Source organism: Apodemus sylvaticus, chromosome 23 (genome assembly GCF_947179515.1).
Source record: "Apodemus sylvaticus chromosome 23, mApoSyl1.1, whole genome shotgun sequence".
In the NCBI taxonomy this organism is placed as follows: Eukaryota; Metazoa; Chordata; class Mammalia; order Rodentia; family Muridae; genus Apodemus; species Apodemus sylvaticus.
In genome coordinates this window covers 34,235,829-34,254,836 of record NC_067494.1, presented here as the reverse complement: position 1 = coordinate 34,254,836, position 19,008 = coordinate 34,235,829, and the positions used below count along the sequence as shown (strand labels likewise).

At 46.5% G+C, this 19,008-nt stretch overlaps 1 protein-coding gene across 1 annotated transcript in view; it reads right to left on the bottom strand.

Annotated features, from left to right (window-relative positions):
- Mthfd1l (methylenetetrahydrofolate dehydrogenase (NADP+ dependent) 1 like) overlaps positions 1–19,008 on the bottom strand; it is a 178,738-nt gene that overhangs the window by 7,712 nt on the left and 152,018 nt on the right. Inside the window, exon 27 of the mRNA XM_052169342.1 lies at positions 1,644–1,761. Within this exon, the coding sequence (XP_052025302.1) occupies positions 1,672–1,761 (90 nt within the window). The 3' untranslated portion in view covers positions 1,644–1,671. The remainder of the gene's footprint in view (positions 1–1,643; positions 1,762–19,008) is intronic.

Here is a 19,008-nt window from a genome sequence, read left to right as displayed (position 1 = left end):
ATTTCCACAAGCACAACACCCTCCCCCCCAACCCCATAAAACTATTAGCTGCAACCAAAGGGAAAGAAATGTTACATCCCACTTAGGGTCCCAACACACAGGTGTTGAAGCATATTTAGGTCAAAGAAACCCACCCAAAGGCCCAGAACAGAGTTTGATGCCAAGAAGATGGGGCTTCTGGGTTAAGGAACAGAGTTGAATATTTGGGCGGGGGTTGGGGGGACGGAGACTGCACTCTGGGAATATGGTGAGGACATATTGATCTATGGGATGTAAACGGAGCTCCAAGCTGTCACAACTTCTGTCTCAGAATTGCAGGCAGGAAGATTAGTAGTCGTTTTCTTGACATAGGCAGCCAGGGCAGAAGTCAGCAGGTATTGCTTCAGCACCTTGGGACAGACAGCAACACGGCCCACATCCCTGGCTATCAGTGGTGTAAAAGACAAGAGTAAAAGCCTACTTTCTTAACCTGAGGGGCCAGAGTCCAGAAACGGTTCTAATATCCTGCATCTCTAGGAAGACCTATGTCCATCTGTATGAGTCTTTCTAGAGGGAGAAGATCTCCAACCACAGCCAAGAGCTGAATTATGTGTCCCCAAGGGTATGTAGAAGCACTATCCCTGGGCAGCTGTGTTAGTGACTGACTGCATTGGGAGACAGGGTCTTTGGCATAATAAGCAAGATGTCTTTAAAGGTGGTGGTGGTGGTGGTGGTGGTGGTGGTGGTGGTGGTGGTGCATGTCTTTAATCTCAGCACCAGGGAGGCAGAGGCTGGTGGGCCTCTGAGTTCGAGGCCAGTCTGGTCTACAAAGTGAGTTCTGAGTCTACACAGAGAAACCTTGTCTCACCCGCTTCCCCTACAAGGTCTGAATGAGCCTGAATCTGATGTGCCTGGGGTCCTTAGAAGAGGGCAAAGTGCTAGGTGTGGTGGTTGGTGCGTGTAAGCCTAGCACGTGGGAGGGTGAGGCAGGGGGATCATGAGTTCAAGACCTGCCTGAGGTATTTAGTGAATTCTCATCTCAAAAAACCAAAATCTCTCTAAAAACAACCAGCATGCAACGCAAACAAGAAAAAAAAAATAAAAAAGAACAAGAGAAAGACTCAGGAAGCCAGAGGCACAGGAGAAAGCCAGTGACCAAAGAGGCAGACACGGTAGGGACACAACTATATAGTGGTGACTATGCGGTGACACCCCTCAGAGGGTGTAGTATACCTGCTCAGCGGATACCTTGGCCCTGAGCTTCCAGGCTGCAGGACAGCAGGACACAGCTCTGTTCTAACCCATCCAATCCTGCTATGACAGCCCTGGGAAATGAACCCAAGACTTCGCTAACACAACTGTAACTCTGTGTCCAGACGTGGGGTAATGAGGCAGGACGTCAGTCTTAAATGAAGGGAGACAACCAGAGGCTACAACCAGAGGCGCTCTGCTCAAGTTCGCATTCACAATCTAACTTCTACAGGATTCAATCCAGGTACACAGAAGCCATTGTCTGTGCGGGGGAGGGGACCAAGACACCCGGCAGCTATTAGGTGACAACCTAGGAAACAATTTACCCATTTGATTGCATTTATAACAAATCTGAGAAAACCGGCACGAGACACCCATCATTCGACAACAAGGCCCAAACCAAGGTGGCTCACCTGTCCCAGACCCGCGAGTTCCATTCCATTAGAACAAGCCTTTAACTTGCTCTGTTTCTGTGTCAAGGTCTATGTCATAGAAGCAGGGTCGAGTGGGCAGTCCTGGCATCGTGCTCATCTAGAAGAAAAACAAAACACTGCGTGTGAGCAGTTCACCAAGTGATAAATCACAGCATGGCCCACTTGACCTAAACCAACCGCACCATTCACGACGGCCACATGTAACATTCCGTTATTGTCACAGGCGGCCCTGTCCCCCCCTCACCCCCCAGCTTTACACTCTGCAAAGAAATCAAATATAGACAGAATGCACATCACCCTCCCCCACATGTAGCTCGTTTCCCCGTGGTCCCACAAGCACACAGCAGCCACCAGTGATTTTCAAAGCTTCTAAGTCCCAGTTTGCATTCAGAACCGGAGACCAGCTCCTCTGGCTGGGGCCAGAGTCGTCTCCCCACTAAGCACCGTGCAAACTGTATAGGCACAGTGCAACTCGCCCTTTAGCTAGCAGGCACCTGGCTTTCCCTCCCAACAGGAACTCCCATGTTGAGTGAGGCTTTGCAACGGCCGTAAAGCTGAGGGAGTTCCCCATTTTACTCTCCTAACAACCTTGGAGAGGCATTTATATTATTTCCGTGGCACACTGGGGAGGTACTGAGATCTAGAGAGGATGAGCTACACCGTCAAGGTTGCTAAGGTAGCAGGCACCACACAGCTTTCGGACTTCCCTCTACATGTTGCATGTTTCCGTATCACTGCCTTGGCGTGGTACTCTGTGTATTTTACATGATGACACCCAGCATCAGTCACCTTCCAGCGCCTTCTCACATAGATACTTGCTTTCATCTGACCTTGTAGATTTTTAAATTTTTTTTTGTATGTGGGTTGCTAGGACCTGTCCCCCCCGCCCCCCAAATAGAGTTTCATGTGGCCCAGCCTGATCTTGAACTTCTGATCATCCTGTGACTGTCTCCCAAGTCCTCAGATCACAGGCCCATGTCCAGCAAGGTGAGAGGACGTTAAGTTTCCAAGGGAAATGCCGAGGGTGGAGCCCAGTTCTTTATTGCTTTGCTAAACTGGGATCTTCAGTGTTTTGTCCCTTTTGCAGAAGGCCCCCGTATATCAAGAAAGCACGCAGGTCACCATATTAACACACCGCTCCCAGGATCTGTGATGCAACACTGTGGTGCTGTACCAGGCACCCGTCTTCCAGGCGCATCTGTCCATCCACCAGGCAGAGGCGATACCCGGTTTCCAGCTCTTCAGAGGTCAGATTGACATCTGTGTCCTGCAGAAACCTTGCCTGTCTCCAGACACTCTCTTCATAACATGGCGCACTGATGGGCTAGCACCGGCCTGCAGAGTGGCCCCGCTTCCTCCCTTCCCACAATTCTCCGCAGAGAACTGCTAAGTTGGAATGCAGTTCTTACCCCGTGCTCCCCTCTCTCACTCCTCTCTGCTTAAAGACTCTCCTCACTCAGCCAGGGCTGTGGAGCTGCAGTCGCCTAGGAGCTGGATGGGAGCCTGCGACCACAGCAAGTCGCCAGCGACACAGATACGCACCACGGCTTACAAACCACGTTTCACATGGTGGCCTCCATCCATCCTTGTGACTCCTTCAGCTCAGAAGAGCTTAATATCTCAGTGCCAATCTCCTTTATCTGCTGGCCAGGCGGGGCACCCGTGGGCCCTCCTGCAGTTCTTTCTCAGTGACCACTCTGCCCTGCTGGCCCTGGAGTGTGGTGGCTGAGGCAGGGTAAGAAGAAGGTCTGGCACATATGACTGCAGCACAGGATGATCACAGCAACAAAGGCCTCAGAGTAGAGCTGCGGATAAGGCCCCTTTGTCTGTCACACACAGGTCGGCAATGACACTCTGGACTATGAACTAAATGTAAACTGTGGTGCTTGACTTAGTGACTGGGGGACCTGCGATATTTTAAAGCTTACCTTCTTAAAAGGCAGGCTCCTAGCACGGACTCAATGTTTCTTTGGTTACCACTATGTTACTCTATTGAAGGAGGGTGGACACGTGTCTTCATTCTAAATTCTGTCACAATATTGGGACATAACACTAGCCACGACATTAAGCCTCATCAGGAAGTGAGAGACGTCTTTCTTCCACTTTCAGCTTATTTATGTTGGACAGACATGTGTGGAATGGCAAAATTACCACATTCCTTTCCAACGATGCAGTAATCGCTTCCGAGAATCGAGACTACTTATTTGGGACAAGGGACAACAGACAAGAACCCACAGGCTCTGGAGTTATGTTAACCAAGACTGTGACACTTATACCATGTTCTCCACCGGTGACAAACAGCCATCAGGGCGCAGCTGCCAGACTAGATTCCATACAGCCCTGTGGCAGAAAGAGCGCCTGGGAATTGATCTGAGACCACAGGCCCGAGGTCAGTGGGGCTCTGTGCTAACTGTGTGCTGTCTGTCTCAAAGTAAACCAGGAGCCATTAAATCTCTGGGCTTGTCATGTCACATTAATAGATTCCCTGTGCAGAGGGTGAAGGAAAAAAAAAGAAGCTTTTTGTCTTCACGACCCTGATTTTAACTATGACTATTCCCCCCAAATTTTTCTTGACCACAAGAAACCACTTTCTATCAACCATGTTTAGAAACATATGCTAGGGCTGGTGGGATGGCTCAGTGGTAAAGGCTGCTAAGTCTGAGGACCTAGGTGACTCATAGTTGTCTATAACTCCAGTCCCAAGGGGATCTAATGCCTTCTTCTGGACTCCATGGATACCAGGTCTGTACATGGTGCTCAATCATACATGCAGACAAGATGTATACATTATAAGAAATACTTATCAAAGAAACCCCCTCGCCAGCAAACAATGGCCCAGGGCACTGAAAACCCCTGAGCTTAGCAAGGCTTCAGAGCCTGCACTCTGCTCAATTCACGAACACGAGGGAAACCACACGAATATCTCCTGAGGCTGGTATTACACATGGGTACCCCCACATATGGCCTCTGGTTTCACACTCCCAATTCTGGAATTTGATTTTCAGGGAGATTATAAATTTAAATCAGTAACTGGGGGGAGGGGCTTTCTAAATAAGGGAAGTAGAACAAAAGGAACAATTGTGATGGGCTCGTTCTGTATATAGGTCCAATGGGCTCTCTCCAGGGCAAATATGATCCACTAGGGGAAAGATAAGCTGTTGAGAAGCAGGAGGGTCTGTCAGAGACAGACCAGGAAAGAAGTTCTACTTTATAGTTTTAGTCTTGATTCCTTTCTTTTTCTTCTCCGAGACAGGGTTTCTCTGTGTAGCCCTGGCTGTCTTGGAACTCTCTCTGTAGACCAGGCTGGCCTCAAACTCAGAAATCCACCTGCCTCTGCCTCTCCCAAGTGCTGAGATTAAAGGCGTGCGCCACCACCACCCGGCCTTTAATCTTGATTGCTTTTCAAATTTAATGGTTGTTTAAGAATGGTGTTAGCAGCCTGAGAGGTGGCTCAGTGGTTAAGAGCACTGACTGCTCTTCCAGAGGTCCTGAGTTCAATTCCCAGCAAGCACATGTTGGCTTACTACCATCTGTAATGGGATCTGATGCCCCAACTCTTCTGGAGTGTCTGAAGACAGCTACAGTGTACTCATACACAAAGAAATCTTTAAAAAAAAAATGGTGTTAGCAGCCATGCACGGTGGTGTACACCTTTAATCCTAGCATTCACCAGGTAGATAGGTGGATTTCTGTGCATCTGAGGCCAGCCTAGTTTAGATAGCAAGTTCTAGGACAGCCAGGACTATAGAAAGACCTTGTCTTGAAAATACCATTCTCCCTTCCCCCAACAAGAGAATGGTGCTAGTTTACAATAGGGCTAGAACCTTTACACAGGTCATCTTTAGAAACAAGTCCCAGCAGGGTGTAGAGACTACCTTGTAAGTATAAAACATTTCTAAACTGGTAAGCATAGAGCAACTACCGAGACCTTCCTTGTTACTGTTTTAGATCAAACATGGATTATTCATACCGTTTAGAAGTCTGTAAAGAGTTCTCATTTACATGACATCATAGAAGAGTTACCTACACAGTTAGTTAAATTTTCTGGGCTGGGAATGTGGTTCAGTGTCAGAGTGTGTCCCTGGCTAGCATACTCGAAGTCCTGGGTTTGACTCCCCATCCCCAAATCACCCCTACCCACAGTGGGAAGTGGAAGGAATTAAAATTCTAGTTAGTCTGCAATGCTAGCTCTAGAGGGTTAGCAAAACTTAGGCATGAAGGTTCTAAAGCAAGGTCATACACACTAACCAGCTAACTGCTCCCTCATGGCTCGTGTGCTGAATCCTGTGTGTCCCAGGAGACACACAGAGATCATGGGTACACAGTGGTAAGTCATGGACATGTGGCTCTTCACATAGGCCCCTGGATCACTACGGAGACTCCGTCGGCCTTTCCCTATGCCACCAGAAGTTGCTGAACTTCTCAGAGCCCTGACAAAGTTGGAGGCTGACAGACTTTTCTCCATCCCTCTTTAGATGTGGATGGGGTGATGTGCACTACAGTTGTATCGTGTTCCTGGTAACAGCCAGTGTCTACATTATGGATGGATGGATGGATATGTATGTGTGTGTGTGTGTGTGTGTATACACACACACACATATATATGTGTATATACATATATGTATATATACACGTATATATGTGTATATATATATAAAATGTTTTTTGAGACAGAGTTTCTTTGTGTAGCCCTGGGTGTCCTGGAACTCACCCTGTAGACCAGGCTGGCCTCAAATTCAGAAATCCACCTGCCTCTGCCTCCCAAGTGCTGGGATTAAAGGGGTGTGCCGGCCACTGCCGGCCTTGGGCATACTTTTGAAGTTAAGATGATCTAAGGTAAGAGCAGAGCCTAGATAGGCATTCAGCGCACATTTCTTTGTTATTTTACTACCTATGTTGAAATAAGAAATGAGCAGCTAGAGACACAGCCCAGCTGGTAGAAAAGAATCTGCGTTGCTATGCTGGCCTGATTGCTTAAGTCTTATCCCTGGGCCATATGAAGGCAAGGGAGAAGTGACCCCTTCAGACTGACCTCTGACCTTCACACCATGCCACAACACGTGTGGTCCTTACCCTCTGTCTCTCCTCCCTCTCTCTCACACACCTGCACACACACACAAATGACAATAAGACTGTAGCTTTTATCAGAGATAGAAATAGGAAAAGCAGGAGACCTGATTGATCCATGACTGTATTTCTTCTACAAGAACAAATAGGACTTATTCATTTTGAGACATCTTCGGAAAATTTTCTTGCGTTACCAGCTATCTAAAAGTCACTCTCAGCTGAGGCTATAGCCCCGAACTCCTTACTTGTTATAGTTTCAAGTTTAGAGCCAAGATACAAGATATCTAAGCCAACGGGGACAGCCCCGATCAAGACACAGCCCTGTAGAAATGGGATATAACTCAGATGACAAAGCGTGATCCTAAACCGAGCTGCCGCGCTGACCTGGAGACTGCTGTATGCAGGCCCAGCAGGGCTGTTCCTCTCCACCTTTGTTAGTCTTTGCTGTCATCTGGCACCATAATCAGTCACTGGCCATTTGATCTGCAGGTGGCATGCCCTGAGACTCTCTGCTGGCTCTGGAGACACAAACTGACTTAATAACAGGTTTCTGAGGAGTGCCTCCCTTGAATAGTAACAGAGATCTTTTTGGTAACCAAATCACCATCCTGTACAGGGAGGGGAGAGCAGGAGCTGGAAGGAAGGAAGGAAGGAAGGAAGGAAGGAAGGAAGGAAGGAAGGAAGGAAGGAAGGAAGGAAGGAAGGAAGGAAGGGTGGGCCGGCGAGGGACATGGTTTCTGCTGGAAAGTTTACTGTTGTCCCCCACTGCTGTGCTGAACTTAGGGTCTTACACATGCCAGGCAAGCACTGTACCAGGGAGCCACATCTTCTGAGCAGTTTAATCTCTCTCTCTTTTCTTCTTCCTCTGTCTCTCCTCTAGACTGATGCAAAGCTCCTCTGTAGAGATTTAACAAGAGGACAAACTGGATAGGAGGATGGAGAGAGAGGGGTCCATGGTATCTTCCTTGATGCTCTGCGTGCTCATGGAGCTGAGGGTGTGTGTGTGTGTGTGTGTGTGTGTGTGTGTGTGTGTGTGTCTAAGCCTGGTGGAGACGAAGAGAAAGAAAGAGAGCTGGAAGGCCCCAGACCATGTCTACCAACTAGAAGCTTGGCTAGCCAACGCCTCCTGGATCAGGGATCATCTATGTCTGTCTTAACTATTAAAGATAAAGGAGATCTACATTGCCTCGAAGCCTTCTTTTTAGGATACCAGTCTGGGTCTGGGACTGAGTAACTTGCTCTGTATCTATTTTAGAATAGACTGAGGATCTTACTATCTAGCCCAGGCTGACTTTGAACTCACAATCTTCCCGCTTTCACTTCCGCAGGATAGAATGACAACAGTGTTTCTACCATCTCCAGCCCTTGTACATCATGGGGGGGGGGGGAATGTCAACACGCCCCCCCCCCACCCAACTTTAACTCTCTTCAGATTCTCAGCTGAAAATACCTCAATGGTTTGCTGCATAAACAGAGGCTCAAGCTGTAGGCCCAGTGATGCTTGAAGATCCAGATGTAGAGTTCTCAGCTCCTCCTCGAGCACCGTGTCTGCCTGCATGCCGCCATGTTTCCCACTATGACGGTAATGGACTAAACCTCGGAACCTGTAAGCCAGCCCTGATTCAATGTGGTCCTTCATAAGCGCTGCTGGAGTCGTGGTGTCTGTTCACAGCAATGAAACCCTAACTAAGACACCTTCCTCTATTCACTCTGCCTTGCAGATTCAGGTTTTGTCTACTGCTTTCTAACATAGGAGAGGAAGACCAAGCCCCCCACATGCCCCATGACTGGCCTCTTGTGTCTTTACTACAGAACTACCTTAGGTCAGAATTGATTAGGCTATGCAAATATGTACAGCAAAACCATCTTGCAGATCAATCATGTCCAACTGTATCTCTTCTGTCTCTGAGTTAATACATTCTGGTGCTTCCTATACACCTGTCTTCTATTTATCAACATGTTCTCTAGAAGGCCTAAGTCATTGTCTCCTCCGCAACCCCGCCTCCACCCCAACACTGTTTAGTGTGCATACGATATGCATACAGAGGCCAGATATGTGCTTCAGGTTTCTTCTGCAATCTCTCTCTACCTTCTTTTTTGAGACAGGGTTTCTCCCCACACCTACAAGCATACTAATTTGGCTTGCCTAGCTGCCCAGGGATCAATACCTTTTGTCTCTGGCTTCTTCAGTGCTTGGAGTAGGCTCATGTGCGACTTTAAAGTTTAGTGCCAGGAGCTCAATTCAGGTTTCACCGAGCCATCTTTCCAGTCCTCCAAACCATCTCTCTCCCTCTCCCTCTCCCTCTCCCTCCCTCTCTCTCTCTCTCTCTCTCTCTCTCTCTCTCTCTCTCTCTCTCTCTGGTTTTTCAAGACAGGGTTTCTCTCTGTAGCCCCCGCTGTCCTGGAACTCTGTAGACCAGGCTGGCCTCGAACTCAGAAATCCGCCTGTCTCTGCCTCCCAAGTACTGAGATCAAAGGCATACGCCACCACCGCCCAGCTTCCAATGCATCTCTTAATGCATTCAAGAAAAAGATGAATTTTCTTCGGCGCCATTCTTCCTCGGCGTCACCCTGTAGGGTTATTAAAACAATCCCCATAGTGGGCCTTTCCCGTTCCACCATCAATAGAAACTTTCTGTTCTGTGAGTTTCCATTTCCTTGACCCATATTGTAGCGGATGTGCTCATGGTAACTCGTTGGCCCTAGACTTTGATGGAGATTGACTGGTTTCTTAACCAATAGCATAGGTCACAGGCAATGGGACCCCACCCTTTATACCACAGTCAAGAGAAAGTCTTTCTTGCTGACTTTCAGGAACTAAACTGGAACAAAGAAGCCAACTAGCAAAATCCTACCCATGTCCTCTAGGACCTGAGGGGGACTGGCAGGCAACAAAGATAGGGTGAAGAGTCTGTGAATAACCCTGGAGCATAAAAAAGGACCCTAGGCCACAGAGGAGGTCCTGCCCCCAGCTAGTGCCAATCCTGAAGCTGTAAGCAGAGAAGGCAGCCAGGGAGGGCTCAGGGTTCCACGCTATGGCTACATCGACTCTAGCTGCTTTAAGCTCCTAACTCTGTTACCAGCAGAAGAGAAACACACTTTACTCATTGGTGAACATCATTTGGAGGGCTGAGAGACTTACAGCCATCTTAGCAGAGGCTGGAGAGATGTCTCAGCAGTTAAGGGCACTGACTGCTCTTGCTTTGACTCTCCTCAACGATTGACCGTGACACAGACGTATAAGCTGAAACGGGCCCCTTCCCCCCCCAGGTTCCTTAAAAGCTCTACAAGGGAGGAAGAGATGGCTTAGAGATGAAAAATACCTGTTGCTCTTTCAGAAACCCAGGGTTTGATTCTCAATATGACGCTGTGGCAAATTGCCACATATAACTCAAGATCCAGGGGATCTGACACCCTTTTCTGGCCTCCACAGGCACGAGACACAAGAGATACGTTCAGGCAAGACACCCATATCCATAAAAATAGAATAAATGGTGATACTCCAAACCTTCAATCCCAGCACTGCATCTGGCAGGCCTAGTCTACAAAGTCTAGTCTACAGAGAAACACTGTCTCAAAAAAACAAAAACAAATGAAGGAAAGCACTATCAACAAGAAACAAGACAATCAGCCTGGCGGTGGTGGCGCATGCCTGTAATCCCAGCACTTGGGAGGCAGAGGCAGGCGGATTTCTGAGTTGGAGGCCAGCCTAGTCTACAGAGTGAGTTCCAGGACAGCCAGGGCTACACAGAGAAACCCTGTCTCGAAAAACCAAATCCAAACAAAAAAAACAAACAAAAAAAACAAACAAACAAAAAAAGAAGGAGAAAAAAAGAAAGAAAGAAGACAATCACTTCCAAAAGGTTCTCACTGCACTGACGTCTCATACTCCCTTTAATTCCAGAATAGCTGTCCTTAGGAGAGAGATGTCTGCTAAGTATAGTCTCTTACTCAAACGTGTCTGCTTTCCAAATACTTGGAGACTCCCCAGATGTCATTTCGTCTTGATTTCTCATTCAATTCCACAGTGGTTACTGAACATACTTGGTGCAATCCGAATCCTTTAAAATCTATTGAGACCAGTCTTGTGGCCCAGACCATAGCCAGTCTTGGCAAATGTTCTCCGTACACTTGCAGTCGTTTTGTGCTCGTTGTTTTGGGTGGAGTGCTCTAGAACTGCCAACTAGGTCAAGTGCAACTGTAGTCGTATTCAAGCCTTTTACGTCTTCATTGATTTTAGCAGTTTTCTTCCTCCCTTGAGCAAGGTTCAAAATTGTCTAACTCTACTTGGGTACTCGCCTGGTTTGAATATGTTTGGTCCAGGGAGTGGCACTATTAGGAGGTGTGGCCTTGTTGGAGTGGTTGTGGCCCTGTTGGAGTAGGTGTGTCATCATGGGTGTGGGCTTTAAGACCCTCATCCTAGCTGCCTGGAAGTCAGTATTCTCCTAGCAGCCTTTAGATGAAGATGTAGAACTCTCAGCTCCTCCTGCACCATGCCTGCCTGGATGCTGCCATGTTCCTGCCTTGATGATACTGGACTGAACCTCTGAACCTGTAAGGCAGCCCCAACTAAATGTTGTCCTTATAAGAGTTGCTTTGGTCATAGTGTCTGTTCACAGCAGTCAAAGCCTAAGATGCCCCTATCTCTATTTTATGTATACTGAAAATGTTATTTTTTCAACAAGTACAAGATTATTATGTCTATTGATGAAAATGCCACTTTAATTAAAAAAATTATATTGTGTGTCTGATTTGTATCTATATACGGTATATGAATGTGTGTGTGTGTGTGTGTGTGTGTAACAGCGCATGTATGGATGTCAGAGGACAGCTTCGGGTGCTGGTCCTCTCTATCCACGTTCTCTGAGACACTGTCCTTGGTGTTCACCGCTGTGTGAGACAGGGCAGGTGTCCCACCAGTTTCTGAAGAGCCTTCCTGTTTCCACTATCTGTCTCACTGTAGAAACACTGAGATTACAGACATGTACTGCGGTCAGGTTTAAATGGGTCTTTGGGATTTGAACTCAGACTCCCACACTTGTGTGGCCAACGCCTTACCCACTGAGCCATCCAGCCCAGCCCTCCATGCTGTTCTCCACTGGAGTTCTATAACCCCAGGTGCCTTCTGATTAGTATTAGTGCTTGCCCACCACCCTTCTTTTGCACAGTACAATATAAGAACCTTTGAGAGAGTCCATGCTCATGTAACTTAAAAATTTTTTTTTTTTTATACATACGGGTGTTTTGCTTCAATGTAATATGCCACATATATGCCTGGTGCCCGTGGATGTCCAGAAGTGGGCGTCAGATCTCCCGGAGTTAGAACCCGCCCCCCCCCAAAGTTGTGAGCTACCACGTGGGTTCTGGGAAATGAACCTGGGTCCCTGCAAGAGCAGCCAATGCTCTGCAGTTTTGAGGGTCAGTGACTCCTGACGCTAACGTGTAAAACCAATGGGCTAATTCTGAGTCTGCATCATAAGACGTGCTCTTCTTTCTTTCTTTTTAGCCTTCATTGTAACAGATGTCAGGTGTTTCGTTGTGCATCCACTGTTTTTATATCTGTTTATTGAAAACTTGTTACATGTATGTATGTATGTATGTATGTATGCATACATGCATATAGCAGCCATAAGACAACTTGCAAGAGTTGGCTCTCTCCTTCTACCAAGTGTGTCCTGAGGCTTAAATTCGGGCTGTGAGGCTTTACCTGAGAAGCCACCTCACTGGCCTAGATATATAATCTTATATTCCATTCTGGGACAGTTAAGTTAGATTTAGTCACTCCAGCCCAGGCTGACCCTTTTGGGTTTTGCTCTTAATCTCTGATAGAAAGAACCAGAGTTATGTTTAGTCTGGGATTAATTTTATCCTTACGCCCTAGGCAAGACTTGTGAATATTTTGACAGCTTTACCCTCTTCCTGCCTTCACCGCAGCCCCACATGATTCCCTTAATCCTCCTGGTGACCCTTCCCCTGGCTTCATCGGGTAGCGTCTCCGTGTGCGGATCAGACCATCTTGAGTGCCCCAGGAGGCAGTTCCCCTCTCAGATCCCCTCCACGCAAACGCTAGCTGCCTCGATTTCTCAGACGGACACCCTCTCTGTGTCTTCAGCAAGGGAACAAGCTGGGCTTTTGTTCTCTGGGATTCTTCTCCTTACACACTAGCTTGGATCTCTCTTGTACATAACACTAGGACCATGAGTTCTGGAGCTCTGCTTACTGACTTCCTATTCTCTGAGGAATAGGGCTCTATTCCAGCAGACACCCAGGGTCTTAGGTATTATTTTCCATAACTTCTTTCAACCTTCTAGTTATTTCAAGAAGCGGTTCAATTTATTCCTGTGACTCCACCTTTCCCAGCATGCAATGTACCCTGAAGAGTGTTATTTCTCATCAAGGGAGAGAATATTGTCTTACAACTGTGCGTGTAAACTTTACGGGCTCACAGAACTTTTCAAGTTGACTTTAATTCCACCCACCAAATAGAGAGCAATGTTATAGGAGACATGATACACTGGGAAGTTAGATTAAGATAAGATTCCAAGGACAAAATTACATTAATAAGCTCCTCTGCGCAACACCCAACAAACACATAAAATAAACACAAGAAAGCAATCTTTTCAGATAAAAATGTTTGTAATACTTAAAAGAGGGCATAAAGAGAGTCTGTACTTAAAATGTTGCTTAAAATAATATATGCTTAAAAAAACAAAAAATGATATTTATATGTTTAAAAAATAAAATATATATGTTTAAATAAATAAGATATATATGCTTAAAATATAAATTAAAATATAAATAATTAAAATATAAAATATGCTTAAATAAATAAAATATATATGCTTTAAAAATAAGATATATATGCTTAAAAAATAAAAAATGGGCAAGGTGTGACATTGCATACCTTTGATCCCAGCGCTTGAGAGGAAGAGGCAAGTAGATCTCTGTGAGTTTAAGGGCAGCCTGGTCCATGTATCTATGTGTGTGTATACATACATACATACATACATACACATATATACATATATATATACATATACACACATTATATATACTATATACACTACATACATGCATGTATATATATATACTATATACACCATATACACTACATACATGCATGCATGTATATATATACATATTATGTACACCATATACACTACATGCATACATACATACATGTATATATACACACTATATACACCATATACACTACACACATACATACATGTATATACACACTATATACACCATATACACTATATACATACATACATGTATATATACACTATATACACCATATACACTACATACATACATACATACATGTATATATACACACTATATACGCTATATACACTACACACACACACACACACACACACACACACGTATATGGTGAGGTCCTAGTCAGGACTACAGAGTGAGAGCCTGTCTCAAACCTGAAAGCATTTGTAGGAATGAGCAGGCGGACAAGGGTGCACACATTTTCTATGTGAGCCACAAACTGTGCCTCTTTCGGCTGCCCTCTTGGTGACCCTGATGATCGACGGCTTCCTACCACGGCGCATTCTCTACCACAGCTCAGGCATCTGACACATATCTGAGTAACTCTCTAGCATGCTGACGCAGACGGACGCCACCAGTCCGTGAGGTATTTTCCCACAGAAATCAGGCTGATAAGAGCTAGAGTTTTCCTTATACATAAGGCCCAGATTACCAACGGCGGCACACTTTCTGGGTGCGGGGGGATGGGGGCATCCCGTCAGCACGCCTCCTGCCATGACTTGGGATGGTGGAAAAATGGTGTTCAACTACCGCGCCGCTTTTACGTCCTTTGCCTCCTCCAGTCCACCACGGGCCATTTTAGTCATTGTGAGGCATTATTACACATGCCTACGGCAAATCTGAGGCTTGCATCAACATGCCACTGGCAAGCGTGCCTCCTAGATGTGGCAGGCGTCTCTTCCACTGCCTGCCCCATTTTGGAACTGAGGGAAAGTGACGCAGAACAGGTTTTGGAACTCTCTGAATAAAATGTTTCACCTCCTTGCTCGAGAGCTACGGATGTGCATAAGCAAAGGAACATGGAGGTTCCGCTTTAAGAAAGCGCTTGCTCAGCCCTTCTTGCAGGCTGGGCCTTTCCCGGAGCAGGTTTGCATCCTTGCTTCTGAAACACAACATCACATGAATCTCTCTTTTTGAGTCATTTACTCTGATGCTTGGTCTAGGCTAGATCCAGGGAGTGGCACTATTAGAAGGTGTGGCCTTGCTGAAGTAGGTGTGTCACTTTGGGCGTGGGCTTTGCGACCCTCATCCTAGCTGCCTGGAAGCCAGTATTCTGCTAGCGGCCTTCAGGTGACGATATAGAACCCTCAGCTCCTCCGGCACCATGCCTGCCTGGACGCTGCCATGTTCCTGTTTTGAGGATAATGGACTGAACCTCTGAATCTGTAAGCCAGCCCCAATTAAATGTTGTCTTTATAAGAGTTGCCATGGTCGCCAGGCCGTGGTGGTGCATGCCTGTAATCCCAGCACACTGGGAGGCAGAGGCAGGCAGATTTCTGAGTTCTAGGCCAACCTGGTCTACAGAGTGAGTTCCAGGACAGCCAGGGCTACACAGAGAAACCCTGTCTCAAAAAAACCAAATCCAAAAAACAAAACAAAACAAAACAAAACAAAAAACAAAACAAAACAAAAAAAGAGTTGTCATGGTCACGGTATCTGTTCACAGCAATGAAAACCCTAACTAAGAGTAACATAAGGCCTGCATAACCAAACCTGGCTAGACACCTGTTTTTTGTTTTTTTGTTTTGTTTTGTTTTTAAACAAATAAAGCTTTATTAGAACATAGACAGTCACGTGTGTGTGCGCGCGCGCGCTGGATATGGCCGTATGGCTGTTTATGCTTTCACAGTGGAGCTGAGCAGGTAGGATGTAGACCATATGAGTGGGTCTAAGCCTGGTCTTCGAAGCTGTTTTTGGTCTCTTCACAGGAAATGTTTCTCAGTCTCTGTGGCAAGAGACAGTTTTACAGACGGAAGGATTTAAAAGCCAAGAGAGTGGAAGCGCTTCGGAAGAATGCCTACACTTGCACTTGAACATACATATGCACACAACCACATGCACACACATACTCCAACATACACATACGCCACATACACATACATGCAGTCACACATGCACCCACATGCCCAAATGTGTACAACGGTGTGCATGCACACGTGTACACACACCTAAATAAAGCTATAAAGTATAGGACATACAAACCTTTTCATATCAAAGAACATTGAAACATAACTCAATAAACCAGTAAATGTGTGTTTGGTGATCGAATGGGTATTCCATAACTTTCCTTAAAGATGCTATGGCCAACTGAAGTGCAGGTGTCTACCAACACTGCTTCAACAGAACACATAGCCTAGCAAGACAAATGTCAGAGGCATTAACTTGGTAGAGCAGAGAGGAGTGTCCTGGGACATGTGGGAGTCCTCCATGGTATTTTTCACTTATAATCTATTTGCAGGATTTAAGTCATTGCAGGATAAACATTTTTATGTATGCATGTGTGTATGTGTGTATGTATGTATGTATGTATGTATGTGTGTGTATGTATGTATGTATGTATGTATGCATGTATGTATGTGTGTGTATATAAATTTTAAAAAGGTTCATTTTTTGAGACATAATTTCTCTGTGTAGCCCTGGCTATCCTGGAACTTGCTCTGTAGACCAGGCTGGCCTTAGACTCACAGAGATCCACCTGCCTCTGCCTTCTGAGCACTGGGATTAGACATGTGCCATTACTGTCTGGCATCTGTTCTATGTGGAGTCTCATTGTCAGGGCTGTAAAGACACTTTAAGTTCTAGGGCATGTGCTCTCTCCTAGGCACAGTAGTCATGTGTGATGTTCATGTCACTTTGTCCAGACACAGTAAGCCTGGTGATGTCCCCGTCATCTGAATATGGGAAGAATGGTCTCGTCGCAAAGCATCAGTCCAGACAGAGCTGGGCTTTTTCTAGTGACATTGAAGTGGCTAGAACAGGGAAAGCAAGTCTATGTGATGCTCAGGACATCCGCAGGACCTGCAGAGGGATGAACTGCCAGAAAACTCTGCGAAGGCACCTGGGGGCGGGGGTTGTGACCCTGGCCTTATCACTGTCCCTAATATCTGCCCTTCTGAATGGTGAATACACAAATACCTCCACCAACCGCAAGGCGAGTGGGTCTCTGGAGAAGATACTTCGACAGGAAAATGGTTTTGGACAAGTTGGTAGTAGGACCAAGGATAGAGGATGCTGAGGAAGGCGACCCTGGGCCCTCTGAGAGGAGGACTACTGAGGGCACTGGGGTTTGGTGACTCCCAGGAAGGCACTTCCAAAGATAAAAGCGGCGACAGCAGAACAGAGGAAACCATCACGGCCGACTTGGTTCAAGGCGGGGGAAGAGGAGAAAGCAGAGCGAGGGGGAATCTACTGAATGGACTCTGTGTTTAGATTTGCCATCAACAATCAGCACACAAAGATCCTCAGGCCTACGGAGCCAGCAGAGAGGGAAAGAGGGAAGGGGCTGGCAAGAGAAACCTAGCAGAAGAAAAGAGAAGATAAGAGAAGATGGAGGGAGAAAGAGAGGAGAGAGGAGAAAAGAGAGAGGAGGCAGAAAGGAGGGAGAGAGGCCTCACTAAAATTATGTGTTTTTTTTGTTTTTTTTACATAACTAGATTTGGGCCATATGACTGTAGCTGCTTTAGAATAAAGGCAGCTAAAATTCCACAAGGTCGAGGTGGCTGAACTCATATGAAGTAAACAGTGCATTCTATCCCTTTGCCCCGGGACCCGCTTTCCCCAGCCTCCCAGTCTGAATTCCTCGTCTTTCACCAAGACCGCCCCAAATTATGATTGATGTGAAAGCTGCAATAAAATGATACCATAGTTTCAGTTCTTTCCAAAAATTTAATGAAATCAGCAAGACTGGCACAGGTCCACAGAGTCAGAATCAAAGCTAGAGACCATGATCATTGCTTCAAAGACAAGTAGATGAGTTCAAAGGAGACGCAGCTGCAGACAAGTATTGGTACTGTCTTTACGGAGACCGATGCCTCCTCCAGTGAATGGACCCTTGTTGACAATGCCAAGGGTGGGCAAAATGGTAATACTCTTGCCAACTTGCGAGCGTTTAAATCTCCTACCTTTGCTGTACTGTCTCGTTAAGTTGTCTTGGGATATGGGGTCAAGTTAAAAATGTTTACGCGATTTATATCAAGTATGAGCAATTTCTATTAAGTGAGCTTTTGAGAAATGATTGGGCGATGCTCTCCGAGCACTTAAGAGACTCTTCTGGGATTAGTGGGTGGAAACATGAAAAAGCCAAAAAAGGAGAGAGAGGGAGAGAGAGAGAGAGACAGAGAGACACACAGAGAGAGACAGAGAGATAGAGACAGAGAGACAGAGAGGGAGAGAGACAGAGAGAGGGAGGGAGAGGGATAGAGGGAGGGGGTAGGGAGAGGGAGAGAAGGAGAGGGGAGGAAGGGAGGGAGGGGTGGTCAGGGATGGAGCTGGGAAGCATATGGATGTTGTAATGAAACCCTCAGTTCAAGAGGGAGCTGACCCGAAGCTGCAACTCAGAGCCCTGAGGAAATGCCTCAGGATTCCAAAGATCTGGTAGCATTATGAACCAGTTCCAAGAACAAAAAAAAAAAAAGGGGGTGGGGGTGGGGAACACTGGAACATCCTGAGGTGTTTCTATCTCCATCACTGATACGATCTTGGCTCAGGTTTCTTTCAATGGGTCACCAGGCAAAAGGCATCCCCCCCCCCTTGCAAACCACACTCTAGCTTTCCACTCCAGTGTGGTCCTACAGGCATGGCCCTGTTACTACACATGGGAGAACCAGAAGAAGCTTTTCTTATCAAATGGGATCTGTATTCTAGCTGTCACTTAGGTTTACGCAGCAGTCTTCTCTGTGGCCAATGGTCCAAGCAGAGCAGAGCTGTCTGGTTAATGTTGCTCTTCTCATCTCTGTCATGGTGTCATGGCCAAGAACAAACTCAGTATGCAAATGTGACTCTCAAGTCTTCCCAGGTCTCCGGTAGAGCTCCACTAGAAGTCATGACATTTATAAGGCACCTGCAGTCCTCAGGCAAACAAAAAGACAATGAAACACAGGGCACAGCGGTGTACACTGGCCGGCATCCATCCCCACAGCACTGGCAGGCAGGAAGGAGAGAATGGTGAAGGCCAGACGGCCAGGCTGCCATCTTGTTCCAGCTTGGGGGA